General features: G+C 40.7%; 1 protein-coding gene across 1 annotated transcript in view; it reads left to right on the top strand.

The window, feature by feature from the left end:
- ptprt (protein tyrosine phosphatase receptor type T) overlaps positions 1-18,480 on the top strand; it is a 218,938-nt gene that overhangs the window by 65,792 nt on the left and 134,666 nt on the right. The window contains 2 exon segments of the mRNA XM_072683369.1: positions 2,895-3,168; positions 16,800-16,836. Of these exon segments, the coding sequence (XP_072539470.1) occupies positions 2,895-3,168; positions 16,800-16,836 (311 nt within the window).

Below are 18,480 nucleotides of genomic sequence, written 5' to 3'. Positions count from 1 at the left end.
AAAGCACTCTTTCAGACCAGCTTCATTTGTATGCTGAGCCTTTAGGAGGTCCTGGATGAGCGCTGGCGGAGCAAACAGAGCGTCCCTCTGTCTTCATCCTCAGCCCAGACTCCAGACACGGACAGCAAATACACTAAACAACCACTGACATGCTTTTAAGGCTGAGAAGAGCAGGTCACAGATTACACTGTACAGCCAATCAACACAATCAGCATCATCTACAGAAAAGTGCTCCAGAAAGGAAAAAATATATCTATATATAGCACATTTCCAGAGCAGGACCAAGATGTGCTTCATATCACAGTCAAATATTTATCAAAATGAAAAACTACTACTACTACTACTAATAATAATAAATGAAAACTGGAAAAAGAAGAAAAAATAAACAACACAATACTACTAGTAATAATAATAATAGTAATGAATGAAAAATACTACTACTACTACAACTAATAATAATAATAATAATAATAATAAATGAAAAAATATTAACATAAATAAAAATTAAATAAACAATATATTATAATAGGACAGAAAATAAATAAAATAATTACCCTACGTATAAAGTACTGAACATACAAATAAAAATACTCATATAATACAAGAATTAACATTATTTGTTGACATCACTAATATCAGTACTAATACAGTCAAACATAAAAAATACAAATATATAGTTATTGTTTTTTAAATAAAGTTATTAAATAGTTAAATAGTACGTTATTTTAATAGAACAACATATTTTTGAAACATATTTTAATGTCTAATTTAATACCTAATTTAATACCCAGCGCTATTTTAGCTGTACGCATCTCTGTTAATATCTTTTTGAACAATATTGTGAACCCTCTGCTCGTAATTGCGGGAGCTTTGGATGAGTTTAGCCACAATAGGTGCTCTCTCTCTCTCTCTCTCTCTCTCTCTCTCTCTCTCTCTCTCTTGCATTCTGTCTCTCTCTCTCGCTCGCGCTCTCGCTCTGCATTGAAAGCTATTAGTTTGAAATGTAGATCTGCTGTTTTTGAAAAAGTAAAAAAATAATAAAAAGCAGTGGGGCTTCTTTGGTCCAAAGTAATTATTCTTTATGAAAGACGCCAAATTAGAGGCTGGAATAATTTGCTGCCGTCTTTTCGGGGAAACATACATTTCCCTAATTGCACATAATTGTGAGGAACGTTCACGGCACAGATAGACGTAATTTCAAACAAGCACTTTTACCCTGAAAGCTCAAAAGATGTCCTTATCTATTCATGAAGCCTCGGACTGAAACACAGTCAGGGCCTCTCCAGGTCCTCACGCCCCCTTGACAAGTCCTTTCAAAAAGCCCCGTCCAGCTCGGCCCCGCCTCCTCTCCGTTAAGCTAATTGCAGTGGAGATTTCCCTCTGCTGGATCTGGAACGCATCGTCCACCTCCTCACTGCCTCTCCTCCAATCCACTCACAGAGGCCTCCTGGTCGTGGTTCTGTTCTGAGGAGCCTGAGAGCGGCTTGGAGGCGTCCAGCAGCCTGGTGATTGACGGACTGCACAGGAGTCCGGATCTTAAAAGAGAGCTTCATTCAGAATGGCAGACAGATGCAGTCTCATGGGGAAGCGAGAACCGTAGAAGTGCGGTTCTCCTAACTGCGCCCCGCTAGCTGCCCTTTGTTGTGTCGTTCTTGGCTGATTTGAGAAGACGGCTCTTTGACAGCCTTAGTTGATATGACCGGTGGCGGTGCCGGGGCCACTGCAGGTCTACAGTGATGAAATTTTGATTGCTTTGTTTTTAACTTTGTTTAAGTTTCTTATTACCTTTAAGACCAGCACTAGACTAAAACTGCGCTTCCGGTGGTGTTTCAGCATCAGCAGTGCAATTAAGTCCAACACTAAGCTTAATCCCAACCTGAGGAACTGGCCCCTAAACTGTATTCTTCCATTTAGGTTCGATTTTAGTGTAGAATTCTGTTTTAATTCCATTACTGCTGTGCTAAACCAGCCCTGCTGCAGACTGGGCTCTGATTTACTTTAAACCTCAATAAAAATAAAACTGAAATGACGATTGTTCTGATGATCACAGTGGAGGCTCTGATGGGACTCCAGAGGCTTTTATCCGGGCCATAGTCCCTCTGTATGTTTGAGCTGATGTTAGGATTTTGGTGTTTGTTTATTGGTCAGTGTTTATTGGTTTAGTTCGTAAGAATCTCTCTGAACTGTTACAACTGTGTGTTCCATCAAAGTCACTCAGATCTGCTGGTCAGCTCCTTCTGGTGATCTCTAAATCCAGGCTGAATCACAGGGGAAATCGTGTTTTTTTGCAGTTATAGCACCTAAACTATAGAGTTGTCCCCACAGTCTGTTTTAAATCCCCTCTTAAATCTCATTTCTATTCTATAGCTTTGAACTGTGCAAGAGAGCTGATGTATGGAATGGTTATTTGTTTATTGGACAGCGCTCTAGACAACATGTGTTGTTATTTGATGATCCTAGAAGAAGAAGAAAATACTGGAAATCATAAACCACTAATAACAAATATACTTAACTGTCCTTTATGAACAGAAGACAGAAAACTAGATATTAATGTTATTAGAACTTCATACTGGATATTAATGTTATTAGAACTTCATACTGGATATTAATGTTATTAGAGCTTCATACTGTATATTAATGTTATTAGAGCTTCATACTGGATATTAATGTTATTAGAAATTCATTCTGGATATTAAATATATATAACCAGAATTAAGTGTTCCTTTGTTATGCTTTTGAAACAAGTGTTATGTGTAAAAATTGTAAATGCATGATGTCATGGCACTACTTTGTGGCACCTCTATGTTTTTATACATTTTAACAGATAGTAATAAAGAACTTCAGGATTTGTTGTTATTTCCAGACTCTTAACCAGACCCCGGTTTTCTCCCCAGTGCGTACCAGGTGGTGGTCCAGGAAGAGCGGAAGCAGAAAGTTCGGCGGGCGACCGATGTCATTGAGTGTTTCTCCGTCCCCGTTAGCTTCAGGAATGCCTCCATCTTGGACTCATCACACTACTTTGCGGCGGAGCTCGCCCCAGTTAACCTAGCGGTGGTGCAGCCCTTCACCATAGGGGACAACAAGACCTATAACGGTTACTGGAATGCTCCACTGTCTCCCGCCAAGAGCTACAGCATTTACTTCCAAGCTCTGAGCAGGGCCAACGGGGTGAGTTCTGGCAAGGAGCCACCAATCATGGCAGTCCATTCCCTTGAGCAGCTCACAACTGGTGTTTGCACTGGGGCACAGAGAGTTCCAGAAGTTCCAGTAACACAGAAAATCAGATTCAGTGAGAAGACTTTTATAGAAGAAGTTTCAAAAGAGCTAACTGTACAGAAACCCAACGCTGTAGAGTTAATGAGGGTTACACTTAATTTAAGAAAAACTTGATTTTTAGGGCCCCGAGTAAGTCATTCTTGTTTGTTCACTATGAATTAAGATGTATCCCCTATAATCTGTAAGCATTATTTGTAATGCATGATAAACAACCTATTAAGAATTTCTTATGCAAGATATTGCTCATGCATTATCTTACTTTAGTGCATAATTGGGACATTTTATTTCCATTAGTTTTAGATGGTATTTTTGTTTGAGTTGAGAGTATAAACATCATCAATCCTTCAATATATGCCCAAAATTCAAACAAAGCTATCATTAATTACAGAATAAAACATCCTAAAGGATGTTTCAGTAAATCCACCTGCATCACAAATCCAAACCCATTGATTAGGTTGCTTATTGTCCACATTTCTTTTTTTTAAGATGGGTTAAAATATGGTAAACAAACTGGAACATTCTTGCCTATTTCACGTATAAATCTAAACCTCTATTAAACTATACCAAGAGGAATAATATTTTGCCAGCATGGATACAATTACACACTGATATAATACCCTCATATACTTAGATCTGTTTAGATCAGGGTTATGTAATTAAAACTCCAGTAGTTCAGTAAGAGAACATCTCCTCAAGCCAATTTCAGGACATCATAATGTCTAACTTGCATTATGGTTTTGTGCCATTTTCTGTATACTGATGTAGCCTAGTAGTCATATCAACCTTTTATGGATCAACAAGAGAATCACTTTCATAACAATATACAAGGTTTATTATTATAACAATAATATTTATCATCAGTTTTGACTCTGAACTGGACAGATGATAAATAATAAATATTCAAAGTAAATAAAAAAATAAATCAGAATTGTTTTGAAAAAATGTGCATTTTAAAATAAAGAGCTTAATAACTCGTCTCATAGTCCCGCTCTACGTCGCTGCTTTTGATAATGTGGGAAGAGTAAACCTGTCCGAGTTCCGTCTGGATTAAAAGATAAATATAAAGCTCTACGTTTCTATTTTTAGAGCCGCCGTGAGAATTAACGTTCCTCTGCGTTCTTCTCCTACTGCTGTCATCTGTCGCTTCATCACATGTGATATTTACAGTGCATTTGATTGGTCTGATTGGTCAGTGAGTTTCCTGGGCCAATAAACTGGTCCTGTAAAGGCTAGAAAAGGTATGCTAATTCAAATTAAACAACAAGGTGTTTATTGTGATTTATCAGATATAATAACATTATTACACAGGGATATTAAGTCCAGTCATGAACTAGTACAGATTATAATGACAACATCATGATGCATAGTTTATTTAGAAATTAAGGTTTAGAGAAGAATTCAGACTCACTGAACAAAGAGCAAGATCTTAATTAAGCTCCAGTAAATTCCTTATGGTGAACTTATTCCATAATTTCAGATCTGCGTGTGGAGTCCCTGAAGATCACGTACTTGTAGTAAGAGAGGAAATGTGACTTACTTTCATGACTGTAAACTCAGGGTCGCCACTGGGGTCGCAGTTCCACTCTAGCTCATTGCCGGGTGGTTGTGCTGCACATGTGAAGGTCTTATGAAGTTTAATACAGTCCGTACTCCTGCTTGATGTATTTTGGCTGGCCTGCAGTGCCCACTGTTCCAGCTGTTGGTGTGTGTGTGTGTGTGTGTGTGTGTATGTTGATTTGATTGGAACTTGTTCAATTCAATCTGTGTTTCGTATGCTCGGAGAAAACCACTCAAAAACAACCTCAGACCGTGACCTAGATAATTTGATCGGAGAGTCATGCATAAAATATGGATTTAGGTTGGTAGTCCAGGCTCGATACCACCACCTTCACCACGCGCCAAGAAACCTTTGGGGTAAAACTGAGCGGCAATTGATCTGATTTCCAATTTCCAGAGTATAGGAAGGTAAATGGATTTACCAGCTGCCAATTTGGCAGTTATTTATTATCATTATGATAATACCTCAGGTTTGGAGGAAATGAAAAGAAGATGCTGCTTCCTGTCCTCCATGCATGTCGGCTGTTTCAATGCATAATATTAGCCCTTTAAAATCAGCCCTGCACTGTGGTGCTTTACAGGGCCAGCTGTTATTAATATCCATCAAAACCACCAAGACAAAGGGATGCTTTTAATCTGTGTTCTCGGCTGTGCTTCGGTTCTGGTGTTGTTGTGAACTTAGGTAGTGCCATCAGTCCCAGCCCAAGTACTGTTCTATTCAGACGAGGCCAAGTATAGCCTAAATGCCCAGATGAGTTCTTACTCCACTTTAAGTACACTATATGTCCAAATGTTTGTGGACACCCCTTCTAATGAATGTGTTTATCTAGAGAAGTACTGCCAATAGAATAGGACTCTCTGGAGCAGATCATCATCATGACCCTATTGGCTCCATGCTGCCTAATAATGCCAGGCGTGGGCTAGAGGGGTATAAAGACCGCCAGCATTGAGGAGCTGTGGAGCAGTGGAGGAACTGGGTTCTCTGGAATGATGGTGGTGGAGCTCCATCCAGTACTTTTGGAACGAGTTGAAGTGCTTTGTCTCAGCCAATCAGATTAAACACAGGTAAAGATTGAGGAGAGGTGGTTCTGCCGATTGGTCGGGAATTCAAAGTATAATTAAAGCAAACATCAAGCCATGTATAAAGTCCTGTAGTGTGAACAGTACCAAATCTGATCACTTTGAAGGTCCTGTAGTGTGAATAGTACCAAAATCGGACCACTTTGAAAGTCCTGTAGTGTGAACAGTACCAAATATGATCACTTTCAAAGTCCTGTAGTGTGAACAGTACCAAAATCGGACCACTTATAAAGTCCTGTAGTGTGAACAGTACCAAATCCGACCACTTTCAAAGTCCTGTAGTGTGAACAGTACCAAAATCTGACCACTTATAAAGTCCTGTAGTGTGAACAGTACCAAAATCAGACCACTTATAAAGTCCTGTAGTGTGAACAGTACCAAATCCGACCACTTTCAAAGTCCTGTAGTGTGAACAGTACCAAAATCTGACCACTTATAAAGTCCTGTAGTGTGAACAGTACCAAAATCGGACAACTTATAAAGTCCTGTAGTGTGAACAGTACCAAATCTTATCACTTTGAAAGTCCTGTAGTGTGAACAGTACCAAAATCTGATCACTTTGAAAGTCCTGTAGTGTGAACAGCACTACTTTTTGACCACTTTCAAAATGGTTTATCACTAGTACACCATGTACAAAGTGTTCAGAGGCCTTTTTAAGTCATGACATCATACCTGAACCTCACCTGGTCAAGATTTCTCTAAGTGCAATGGTTTACCTGTTCCTCTCAGACTGGAGAATTCTCAGTCCATGTTTTTGAAACTCTTGACCACTGATGTTTGTTTAAACCAAATTTGCCTTCTACCGCAATCAAAAGGAACCACATGCTAGAAGCATCCTCCAACATGAAAGATCAATAACAGCAGGGATCTGCGCCGCAGAAACTCAGCAGAACAGACCTTTGATATGCAGATACTGGTAACAGCTGTCAATTTGTGGCGTGGGCTGAGCAGGCTTCCCTGGGGGCAGAGGGAGAACCTTTCAGAGCAAGAAGTCATCCAGTAGCTCTTTGGCTGGCTTGCCAGTAAGCCTGCAATGGCATCGGTTGATCAGTCGGGACCTCACCGACAGCTAGGGACCCAACATGGCATGTCTAGGATTCAAAGGCACCGCTAAGCAGTACTTTAGCACTTAGATGAGCAGTTGCAGAGGGTTGAGCATGAACCTCTGCTTTTGGAGGAAGGACAAAGAGGCTCACTCTAAAAGGGCGAGTAATTGTAGCTCGGGGCACTTCTTCTTCAGAGGGCGGACTTGTGAAAAGACCTGCTCGCTTTTAAGTTACTGGAGTGAACCGCAGAGTTCGTCCGGAGAAGTGAGTAAGTGAGGAGGGTATTGTGAAATCGCCAGGAGCCCAGCTGAACTGCAGCTGAAAGAGGATTGCGAAGGTATGCCGAGACACAGCGGCGTGACTGGGATCTAGGATCCAGCGTGAGGTGAATACGGCTTCCACAGGAGAGACCACTAAGTGAGATCACTCTTCACTGTGGCCCTAATTCTAATGACTAATTGGACCTCCATATTTAAATATTTATTATATAATAAGCTGATTATATGTGAGGTATGTGAGGGGTGTTGCTGTATGCTATGGTGTTGCTGGGCAGCTGCTATGGTATTGTCAGGTGTTGCCTATGGAATTCTTAGGCAGTCACTGTTGTATCCCATGTAGTTGTTATGATGCCACAGGTGGTTGCTAGGGTGTTGCCAAGTTGCCATGAATGGTTGGGCAGGGAGTTGCTAGGCTGTTGCTATGAGGCCACTAGGGTGAAAATGTTTTTCCTAGGTTGTTGCTGTGGTGTCACAGGTGGTTGCTGTGGTGTCACAGGTGGTTGCTAGGTTGCATTTAAAATTCCAACAGAAGCATACAATTAGATTCCACTGCACACAAAGGATTAGCCCTCGCTTAGGAATGATGATGTAATTAGCGGTTTACTCATTATTCCTATGTGAGAGCACTCATCACTGTGGTCTTTATTCTGATGTTTGATGAACTTACAGTAGAAGTTGTAGACATTGGACTGTTTTATACAAAGCACTTGCTGCCAGGCTGCTTCAGCTTATCGATGAATAGAATAGAGCATTTCCTGAAGAAAACATTGAATGGGTGTGGAGTTTAATTGGAGTTTAGTTCCCATATCCGGAGAGTCGCTAGGCTGTTGCTTTGTGGTCAGGGGAGGGAAACAGTTTTTAAAATGTGGTTGCTATGGTATTTCAGGTCATTGCTATGTTGATACTGGTGTTGCTGTTATTGCCTATGTGGTTGGTTGGGTGTTACTAGTGTACTAGTGCTACCCCATTCATATACAAGCCACAATCACAGAACCAGATCAGACAGCCAGGAGCTGACACAATGTCAATATTGCGAAACCTGTGAAAGAACTTAAAAAAAATCTAACAGAAAAATAAGGACAACCAATTTTTTTATATATATATATATTATGAGAATATTACACTCATTAAAAAGATATTTAAATGTATCTAATTGTGCTTAATTGATATAGATAGTTTAGCTTTTTTAGGTTAAAAGCTTAAAACAAGCCAAACAACTGTACGAATGTGTAGAAATTAGTTTAATAATTTAATATTATTCTTAAATCCATCTCAGAATGAGACATATTGTATGTTCAGACCAGAACTGAGATGATTTCACTGGCTGTTTTATTTTTTTACAGTGTAGAATCACGCCGGTAATGTTAGGCCCTAATTTAGGATTAATTTAGCTTGAAGGGTCCATTTGAATTGTTGTGCCTCTCCATTACTGCATTACAGCTTTTTTCTCAGGAGTTTCACTCCTTTTAACTGAACAGGGTCAATAAATACAGCTCTGGGTTTTGCTTTACTGCCCATTCACCTCCTCCTCCTCCTCCTCCCAGTTCATTTATACCTCTTCTTCTCATCTGCTGTAATGAAGAAGCAAACACCCCAAATCAGGAGGGGGTTAAACTAAACACTAAGCCACAAACTTTATAAGGAGCTGATAAGGAGATGAACAGGGTTTTCCTCCTCGCCTGTACTGCAGTAGGTTAGAGACTGAAGCAGGAGGTTCTTTAATAAGGATCTGGCTTCCACAGTTTTACTGACATTGTTAGAAGACCAAAGTCAAAGCTTCTCAGAGCCTGTGTTGGTTGTATTTTGGTCAGATGTTCCCTCCCACTCTCAGTGCTGGTGCCACCATGTGAGAGGGGATGTCCTAGCTAGTGTGTGAGAATTGGAAATGGCTAAACTGGAGGACAAATTTAGGGAAACATAATTTTTAAGAAATGGAATTGCAGCTGTCTCAGCTGATGCACACAGCTTCCTTCTCCACCCTGAGTTTTTCCAAGCGATGCTTCACTGCATAGCAGCACGGAAGACCTCCCTCCATGCATGGTTTGCTCCTGATCAGTCATACCCACTGTTCTGAAGCAGAGCGGAAGTTTGAAGGAGAATCAGAGCATGGAGAAGTATCATTTCTGATTTAAGCGAATGCAGCGCTCGCTGATTAGAAAAGGAATAACAAAGGAGTTACCCAGGGAAACGAGTACGCGAGAGAGAGAGAGAGAGAGAGAGAGAGAGAGAGAGAGAGAGAGAGAGAGAGAGGTGTAAGATACTGTAGAGGTGATTGTGAGGAGATGACAGCACTGTACCAGATTGGCTCGACCTGTAGAGGTGAAAGGCCACAACAGGGGTCAGAACATGGGTTGGTAGAGACGGGCTAAATTTCCCTCGTCCTCCTCAGTCGGGTGTAGCACAGAGCTGACACACTCCGGTCAGCGCTCATACATAGCAGTGCGTGATCCAGCTCTGAAGCCTCCCACTTAGGCCTGTGCTTCCTCTGAAGCTATGGCTGATCCTTGACAGTGTTGCTCGTGGTAGACCTTCAGGCGCTGGTGCTTCCAGAACATCTTTAACTTGATGTGATCGAACAAGGATCTAACCATGTTTGGATCTAAAGGTACTGTTCACACTACAGGACTTTGAAAGTGGTCAGAATTTGGTACTGTTCAAACTACAGGACCTTATAAGTGGTCAGATTGGGTATTGTTCACACTACAGGACTTTGAAAGTGGTCAGATTCTGGTACTGTTCCCACTACAGGACTTTTGAAGTGGTCAGAATTTGGTACTGTTCACACTACAGGACTTTAAAAGTGGTCAGATTTTGGTACTGTTCACACTACAGGACTTTAAAAGTGGTCAGATTTGGTACTGTTCACACTACATGACCTTCAAAGTGGTCAGATTTGGTATTGTTCACACTACAGGACTTTCAAGTTCTTCATTATGGGGTTAGCACTATCTGAGAGCGTGACCCACTGACGCCTGACCATTACTGTAGTTATTCTGTGATCTGCAGTGGACAGAGCTGAGCTACAGTAATCCAGTTCAGGTTTACTGTCCTGCAGTACATGAAGGAACTAGTCAGGGTAGTCCTGTCTAACATGTTGGTCATGTAGCAACAATCCGAGGTTTGTGGAGAACAGGGAGCAGATGCACAGGGCTGAAGGAACTGCAGTAGAGCAGTGAGTGGTCCAGGCATTATTCCAACAAGCCTCAGTTTTGATCTCATCATTTTTCTGCTGTATCATTATTTACATTTGCATTAACAATGTTTAGCAGCAGCTTTTATCCAGAGCGATTTAGGAAAGTGCTTAGTCATTCAACATACCACTATAATCCTCATATAACCATTTACAATTATTAACTATGTCAAATCTGTGTCCTTTGCATTTTACCCAACTGTGGTAGTAAACACAAACACTAGTGAACTAGGGGCAGTGAGCGACCGGGGAGCAGAGAGGGTGAAGAGCCTTGCTCAAGGGCCCAAAAGTGGTAGCTTGCCAAGCCCAGGTATCAAACCCACAACCCTGTCATCAATAGCCCAGAGCATTAACCGCTGAGCACCACTGCCCCTACTTGTGTGTTATTAAGTGCACTATAAAAGGAACTTAACCATGTTATGAAGTTATGAAAGGCTTGTGTAGGTATTATGCGGCCTTATAACCACTGTCCTTCAATTCTGCACTTCTCTGCAGAAACATGTACACCTAGCTGTCTTTCCAAACTGTGAGGAACTGTAGAGACACTCAGCCAGACCTTGGTGAAGAAGCCTGGGTGTCATTTATGAGAGAAACAAGGAACCTGCAGTTCCCCTGTAGATCACAGCTTTGGTTCCGGCTCTTTATGACCTCTTTTTAAAGGGTCTGTGTCACTTGGTAAACTCCTGTATTTTGCCATTTCTGTTCTTCTGAATCAATACTCAGGGTCAGGAAATCAGAAGTCTCATAGCCTATCTAGAACTTCCAGAGGGACTAAAGTGATGTCTTTTTCACTCACACTGCCACTTACACCTATCTAGAACCTCCAGAGGGACTAAAGTGATGTTTATTCAGCTCACACTGCCATTGATGCTCAAACTATATAGAACCCTCTTGGATGGCAAGAGTGATGTCTGTTCTGCTCACACTATTGCCCAAACCCAGCCCATCTAGAACCTCCAAAATAACTAAAGTAACAGTTTTACTCATGGTCCCACCCACTGTAAATCAGAATGTGATTGGTTGGTTCCTAACCGTGTTGGTGGCTAATCTAATGGGCTTCCGTTCTACCAGTGAAGTCCTGACCAATGGGAGAGCTGGTTTAGTTAAATCTGCCCAGATACCCCTGAGAGAACAATCCTATTTTTATAATTATTAACTGAATAGTGTACTAAGACTAGTACTGTACTTCTGCAGCTACACTTACAGATTTGGGCGTTCTGACTTCCTGTAGCTGCCCGCATCTGGAAAAGAGCTTCTCCTAAATGCCTTTAATGTAAATGCAGTAATTCCCAGAAATCATTGTCTGAAATTTTGGGGTACTGCAGCCCCCTCAGCACCCCAATGTCCCTTGTTCTTGATGCTGCTACTCTTTTAATACTCCATCTCCTGCCCCTATAGATGATGATGAAGAGGGCCTTTGCTATCTGAAGGTCACCTGATGGTCACCTGGTCATTTGATCTCTCTGCACGTTTGTTAGATCAGCGGTGTAATAAGACAAGATAGATCATTCTCAATAGCTGGATCAGACACTGATGTCCACTCTCTATCCTCTCGGTGACAGTCCACATGTCGAAAGGTCAGCCTTACGGACGGGTGGGATGGAAAATTATTAAAAGGCAGTAAGTCCTGATTGATCTGCCTAAGTTCTGTTTGACATTGTCTGGCAATTTATACTCGATTCAAGTCTGGAGCTGACAGGAGAGGACAGGACCTCAATTTATCTTGGTCAAATTCGAGAGAGATAGAGAGAGAGAGAGAGATTTTCTGAGCCTTGCTTCCCGGTCCATTAAAACGGGAGAGCAAAGCACAACCAGAAATATAGCAATCCCCTTATACACTGTATGTCCAAATGTTTGTGGACACCCCTTCTAAAGAATGCAATCAGCTGCTTTCAGTTGTCAATAGAATAGAGCACTCTGGAGCTAGAGGGGTATAAAGCCCCCCAGCATTGAGGAGCAGTGGAGCAGTGGAAGAACTGTGTTCTCCGGAATTATGGTGGTGGAGCTCCATCCAGTACTTTTGGGATGAAGTACAGCTTCCAAACATGGTGGAGGTATTTTCACACACTACTACTGAAACTAAGACCCCCAATATACACTGAGCTGTTTTGGACCCAGGTGGGTCAGGAGTATACTGTAGATGTGATGGTGGGTCAGGAGTGTACTGTAGATGTGATGGTGGGTCAGGAGTGTACTGTAGATGTGATGGTAGGTCAGGAGTGTACTGTAGATGTGATGGTGGGTCAGTCAGGAGTGTACTGTAGATGTGATGGTAGGTCAGGAGTGTACTGTAGATGTGATGGTGGGTCAGTCAGGAGTGTACTGTAGATGTGATGGTGGGTCAGGAGTGTACTGTAGATGTGATGGTGGGTCAGAAATGTACTGTAGATGTGATGTTTTGAAACTATGCCCTGCTCTCCTCTACTTTCTAACTGGATCAAAGTTCTCATTATTTCTGTAATCAATAAACTTGTTCTCTTAAAATGTCATTATCGCAATGTTATTAATTTACATTGCATTTTAAACTAGAGCCAAGTGTTCTATTCAGAAAAATGACATTCAGGCTTGTGTGTGTGTTCCTACAGGTGGTCCCACAGAGATCTCTACAATGGACAGTACTGAATCAATACTCAGGTTAATCTAAATGAATTATGTAGAAAGCCGCAGGCTGATATTGACTGCCACTAAAAATGAAGACACTAATCAATTAGCATGTGACCACTTCCCACATTCTTTATGTGTGTGTGTGAGTGTGTGTGTGTGTGTGTGTGTGTGTGTGTGTGTGTTGGTGTTTGCAGTTGTGTGTAGACATGGCAAAGAGATAGCATTACTACCAGCATATTAAAGCAATGTCTACCAGGAAGTGTACAACATGCCTCAAACAGATAAACATAAATGACATGACAGTAAAGAGGTTCTGTCTGGATCTCTAAATGTCATCAAGACCCCGTACTGCGTAGACCCCATCCTTTACCTGCCTACCAAGACAGAACAGAGACAAATGTCTAATTAAAATTAATGGTGGTATATAAACAGAACACACACAGACAGACACAGTGGTGTCTGGATAAGTACACCCTCCGTCAATAGCATTCTACAGAGTAATAATAAAAGAGTCTAGAACCATCACAAAGGTGTTCCACTACTAAAGAACCCTTAAAATATTGGAGACTGTAAACTGCAATGTTGGCATCTCACAGATCCTGGTAACAGCATTTACTTCAGTAAGCAAAACAATGTCAAGTCAAGTCAGATTTATTTGTATAGCTTTTTACAAATGTTGTCGTCACAAAGCAGCTTTACATATTTAGTACTTAATAAAGGACAGAGACAAAGAAGAAAGAAGAAATAACATAAAGGATCAAAGACCCCCGTGAGCAAGCCAACAGCGACAGTGGCAAAGAAAAACTCCCTCAGAGCTGGAGTAAGAAACCTTGGGAGGAACCAAGACTCACAAGGAGGACCCGACCCGTCCTCCTCTGATCAGAACTATTTAAACATTATTGATAAAAAATTACTAAACCAGATACAACAGACAGTTAATAGTGGTGATAATAATAGTGGCAGACAGCCACAAGTCCATCTAGGTTTCAACACGGCCACCAAACAGGCAGCAGCGGCAGGCGGGAGAGCCGCCGGTCCGCCATGGGTGGTGGCAGGTGGGGGGACCTCAGCGGGCAATCTTCCAGCAGGTCGGGCTGGGTGGCCATTTACTCGGAGAAGGTAAAAAGAGAAAGAGAAAGTTAGTTCTGAGAGGATTTTATGGAGATCAGAGAATGTTGAGCATCAGCATCAGGGTATGTCTGACGACTCCGGCAGGTCTGACTATAACAGCCTAATTAAAAGGAGAGAGCCAGAAGGTAACACGGACACGGGAGCTCCCTGAGAACACCAGCATCTATCTGCTCCACCGTCCACAAACCTGAGTGATCACGTGTAAGCAGCGAGACGACAGCTCCAGCATCTCAGTGTACTACAATTCCCTGTGTCCTCAAACCCCTGGACCTGCAGCCCTTATCTAAGAAACATTAATTACCAAAAGCTAAACTAAACAGATGAGTTTCAGCTTAGATTTAAAGATTGAGACTGTGTCTGAGTCCCGAACATTATCTGGAAGTTCATTCCAGAGCTGGGGGGCTTTATAAGAAAAGGCTCTTCCCCCTGCTGAGGTTTTCTGTATGTATGTAAGAGGCCAGCACCCTGAGATCTAAGTAGTCTTGATGGTTCATAGTATACAATAAGATCCCACAGGTACTCAGGAGCGAGGCCATGTAGGGCTTTATATGTTAATAGAAGAATCTTGTATTTGATACGGAATTTATTTGGGAGCCAATGAAGTGCTGATAGAACTGGACTGATATGGTCCTGCTGTAACAACCTGACAGTGGTGCATTACAGTAATCCAGCTTTGAGGTAATAAAAGCGTGTACTAGCTTTTCTGCATCTTGTAGAGATAAGGAGTTTCTTAGTTTGGAGATGTTCCTAAGCTGCATAAAGGCTGTTCTACTAATATTGGCTATATGTTGCTCAAATGATAAATATGAGTCAAATGTGACACCAAGATTTTTAGCTGCTAGACCAGGAATAATGGAAGCATCAGCCAAGTCTAACATTAAGTCGGATAGTTTATTTCTAGAGTCTTTTGGACCTAAAAGGAGAAGCTGGGTTTTGTCACTGTTAAGAAGAAGGAAGTTATGTGACATCCAGAGTTTTATATCCTTTACACAGTCCTCCATTTTCTGTAATCTAAATTTATCATCAGGTTTGGCTGATATATAGAGCTGTGTGTCATCTGCATAGAAATGGAAATTAACGCCATGTCTGCTTATAACTGAGCCCAGTGGTAACATGTATAATGTAAATAATAGCATAACAAAGCATAACAATCTTTCACATCCAGGCCTTTTGCAGAAGCATGGGTACACTCTCAGCAAAAAGGGTTCTGTATAGTACTAAAAGGATTATTTGAGTCATAACAATAGTGGAACCTAACCTATTATTTACTAAATAATCTTTAAAGAACCTTGTAGAGTATAAACTGTTATGTGGCTATACTGGTTCTATGGATGTAGGCAAAGTCTATAGACGACACTTATTTGCTCCTTCAAGCAAGTCATTTGCAGAATGGTTGCAGAAAAGGTTTCCCACCAATTAGAACCCTTTAATTTAGGCATCCAAATGGTTTGATTTCTCATTGTTCTATAAGAAAATCATTGCCCCTGTTAAAGAACCCTTTAAGAACCCCTTTCAAGAGTGTAAACTGCTATGTTGGCATCTCACAGATGATTGTGGAAGTATTTATAGCCTACAAACTGCCCTTTTTTACTCCATCATTTAAAGTAACACTCATATGCAGGTCTTTTTTGCCAAAACAGGAGAACATTGTATAGTTAAATCCTTGTTGGTGCTATATAGAACTGTTCTAAGAGGTTCCATATATGGAACTGTCTACAAAAGGTACATCCAAGTGTCCAAACTGTTCTCTGAATTGTCATTGTTCTGATTAGAACCATTGCTTTTCAGTATAATCCAGTCAGCACCCAGTTCCTTTAAAACACTGTAGTGAAATCACTTAGTGTGTGTGTGTGTGTGTGTGTGTGTGTGTGTTTTCTGGTACACACTCTGAACTGTGCTGGCTTAGAACCATAAAACAGAGTGTGGTTCTCCCGCTGGTGAAACAGAGACCCAGCTTCCCTGAGCTTTTGTTCAGTTTGTAATCAGTCATAATTCAAGAGTAAAGATGTGGTGGGGGGGTGTTTCCACAGCAGAACAGAGACACCTAAACGTAGTCAAAGCTCTAGAACCATTAATATTATTAATAAATTAATAAGTTCTCATGTTCCATTGTAAAAGAGTTTCACACTGACAACTCCAACTGTTCTGTTATGTCCTGAGAACGCTCCTCACTGCTGTAAGCTGGGAGTAATGTCTGTTAATGGAGCCTAGGGGACATCAGAGGAGGCTCTGCTAGAACGGTAAAAACAAAGGATCAGAACTGGATCAGGCGTTAAACAGACAGTCCTCAATCCGTTTTACTTGGATCAGCCCTCATCCCAATCAGCTACCATCCCTGTACAGTGATGTTGGTTTGCAAGCCCAGTTCTGTTTTTCTTTGGATGAAGTTGCTCCTACATTTCTGTCTGTGTATAAAATGAGATTTAAAATGAAATCCCATTTCCTTCTCAGTTTATCACCTGATTAAAACCGTAACTTCATAAACAAACCTCATGGTGAAGTACAACTTCACTGTAGCTTTAATTACACCCTGACAGTGCCGTCCTTGAGTTGCTGTGGCTCAACCAATAAAGTTGCTGAGAACAGAGAGTCGTTTAGACGCTTCATTAAAAACTAACTCTTCGTTTCTTCTTCCAGGAAACCAAAATCAACTGTGTGCGCCTGGCTACCAAAGGTATGAGACTTCTTTTCACTCACTTCTTCTATTTACAGTGGATGAGCTGCTTGTAATAATAGTCTGTGATGTTGTTTATCATGAATGTCACGATTTCTAGTGGGGGAAATGAGTCTAGAACATTTATAGCTGCAGATTATGTGATAAGTCCATCATGTAGCGTGTCATATTCAATTAGAGGCTGTCATTCCAAGCACCACATCATAAGACACGTTCAGTAAAAGCTGGCTCTTTTGTTAAATATGTAAACTGTGTGCACTGTTCTCTATGAAGCACGGGGTTTTTCAAAGAGAGAGTCTAAATTCACATCCATCCACACAACGACATACCACAACAACAGACCCCGAGTCCCGTAGGGATGAATAGAAATGCCAGTCTCATCTTTATTTTATCTGCATGAGTATCTGCCTCCTGTTAATAGTCCTTCTGTTTTTAGTCGAATTCATTTTCTGTTAACTTCTGTAAATCATTATTTTACATGATGGAAGTAAAGCTCAGTGATGTTGTAGATAAAGAGAGTTTCCATTAACTAACGGGCATCATTGCATCATTTTATTATGATTTGCTTGTCTGTTATTTTTCATTTGCTGCTGATCCATTTTAACCAGTAGTTTATTCTCATGCTCAGCTGACTTCATATCTGTTTGTATTTGATTTGCATCCATTCACTTTGTGTTCATGTCACCCATCTGTTGGCACATGTTCTCTTTTTCTCCATCCCTTTCAGTGCATTCTGAATTGGGTTCTTGTGGTGATCACTAGGGAGCTGTTTTAGTTGTGTTTCTGCTTTGGAAAAGACATGCTTTAAACTCTGCGGATCAGTCAGAAAAATAGTCAAAATCAAGATAACACCTTATTTGATTACACTGTGATTTAATGACCACAAATTAGAATTAGACATTTCTAAAAGATGTATTTCTTCCATTTTTCTTTATATTTGACTTTATTAGTACTTTATTAGTTCATTCTGAGATATGTTGTATGGAAATCAGCAATACATTACTAGTCATAATTGTGCAAAATAAACAGAACTGTTGCCACCTTGTTATGCACATTGTTGAGCATGAATTATTGCCAAAATGTGCTAAATGCAAATGCATTCATTGATTAATTCATTAGGGTTCTGGGTTTGTTACTTTATGAGTGTATTACATTAATATGCGTTTAATAATCACTAATGCTTCAAGAAGTGTTCCATATTCTAAAGCGTGTCACTAATTACAGACTAAAAAGCTCTAAATAAATATTTAATGATGATAATAAAGATTTGCCTCACAGATACAAAACCTGCGGAATTTGTGGTTCTTTGGTTGTGAAAAAACAGAATCTCCATCTTGTCAAAATGAGTTCAGTCATTACAGGAGTTCAGTTTATCAGCATCTGGTTGTTAAAGAGGGTTAAACTAACATCTGCCCAGCTGCATGTTGTGTAATAAATAGTTCAGGTACTGTAGGGTCTACTTGCCACTAGTTACAGGCTAAACAGCACTGAAGTATCTGCATGACAGGGTGGTGACAAAGTGTTTATTGTTAGTTACCACAATTAATAATGTAAGGATTAAAGATTTTCGCAAAACCAAGGTCCTAATTAATAAATTTTAATGAACAGTTTAGAAAGGTCTTATTCATAGAATGAGACTTTAAT

Source organism: Salminus brasiliensis, chromosome 7 (assembly GCF_030463535.1).
Source record: "Salminus brasiliensis chromosome 7, fSalBra1.hap2, whole genome shotgun sequence".
Taxonomy (NCBI): domain Eukaryota; kingdom Metazoa; phylum Chordata; class Actinopteri; order Characiformes; family Bryconidae; genus Salminus; species Salminus brasiliensis.
This window is presented reverse-complemented; position numbering and strand designations above follow the sequence as displayed.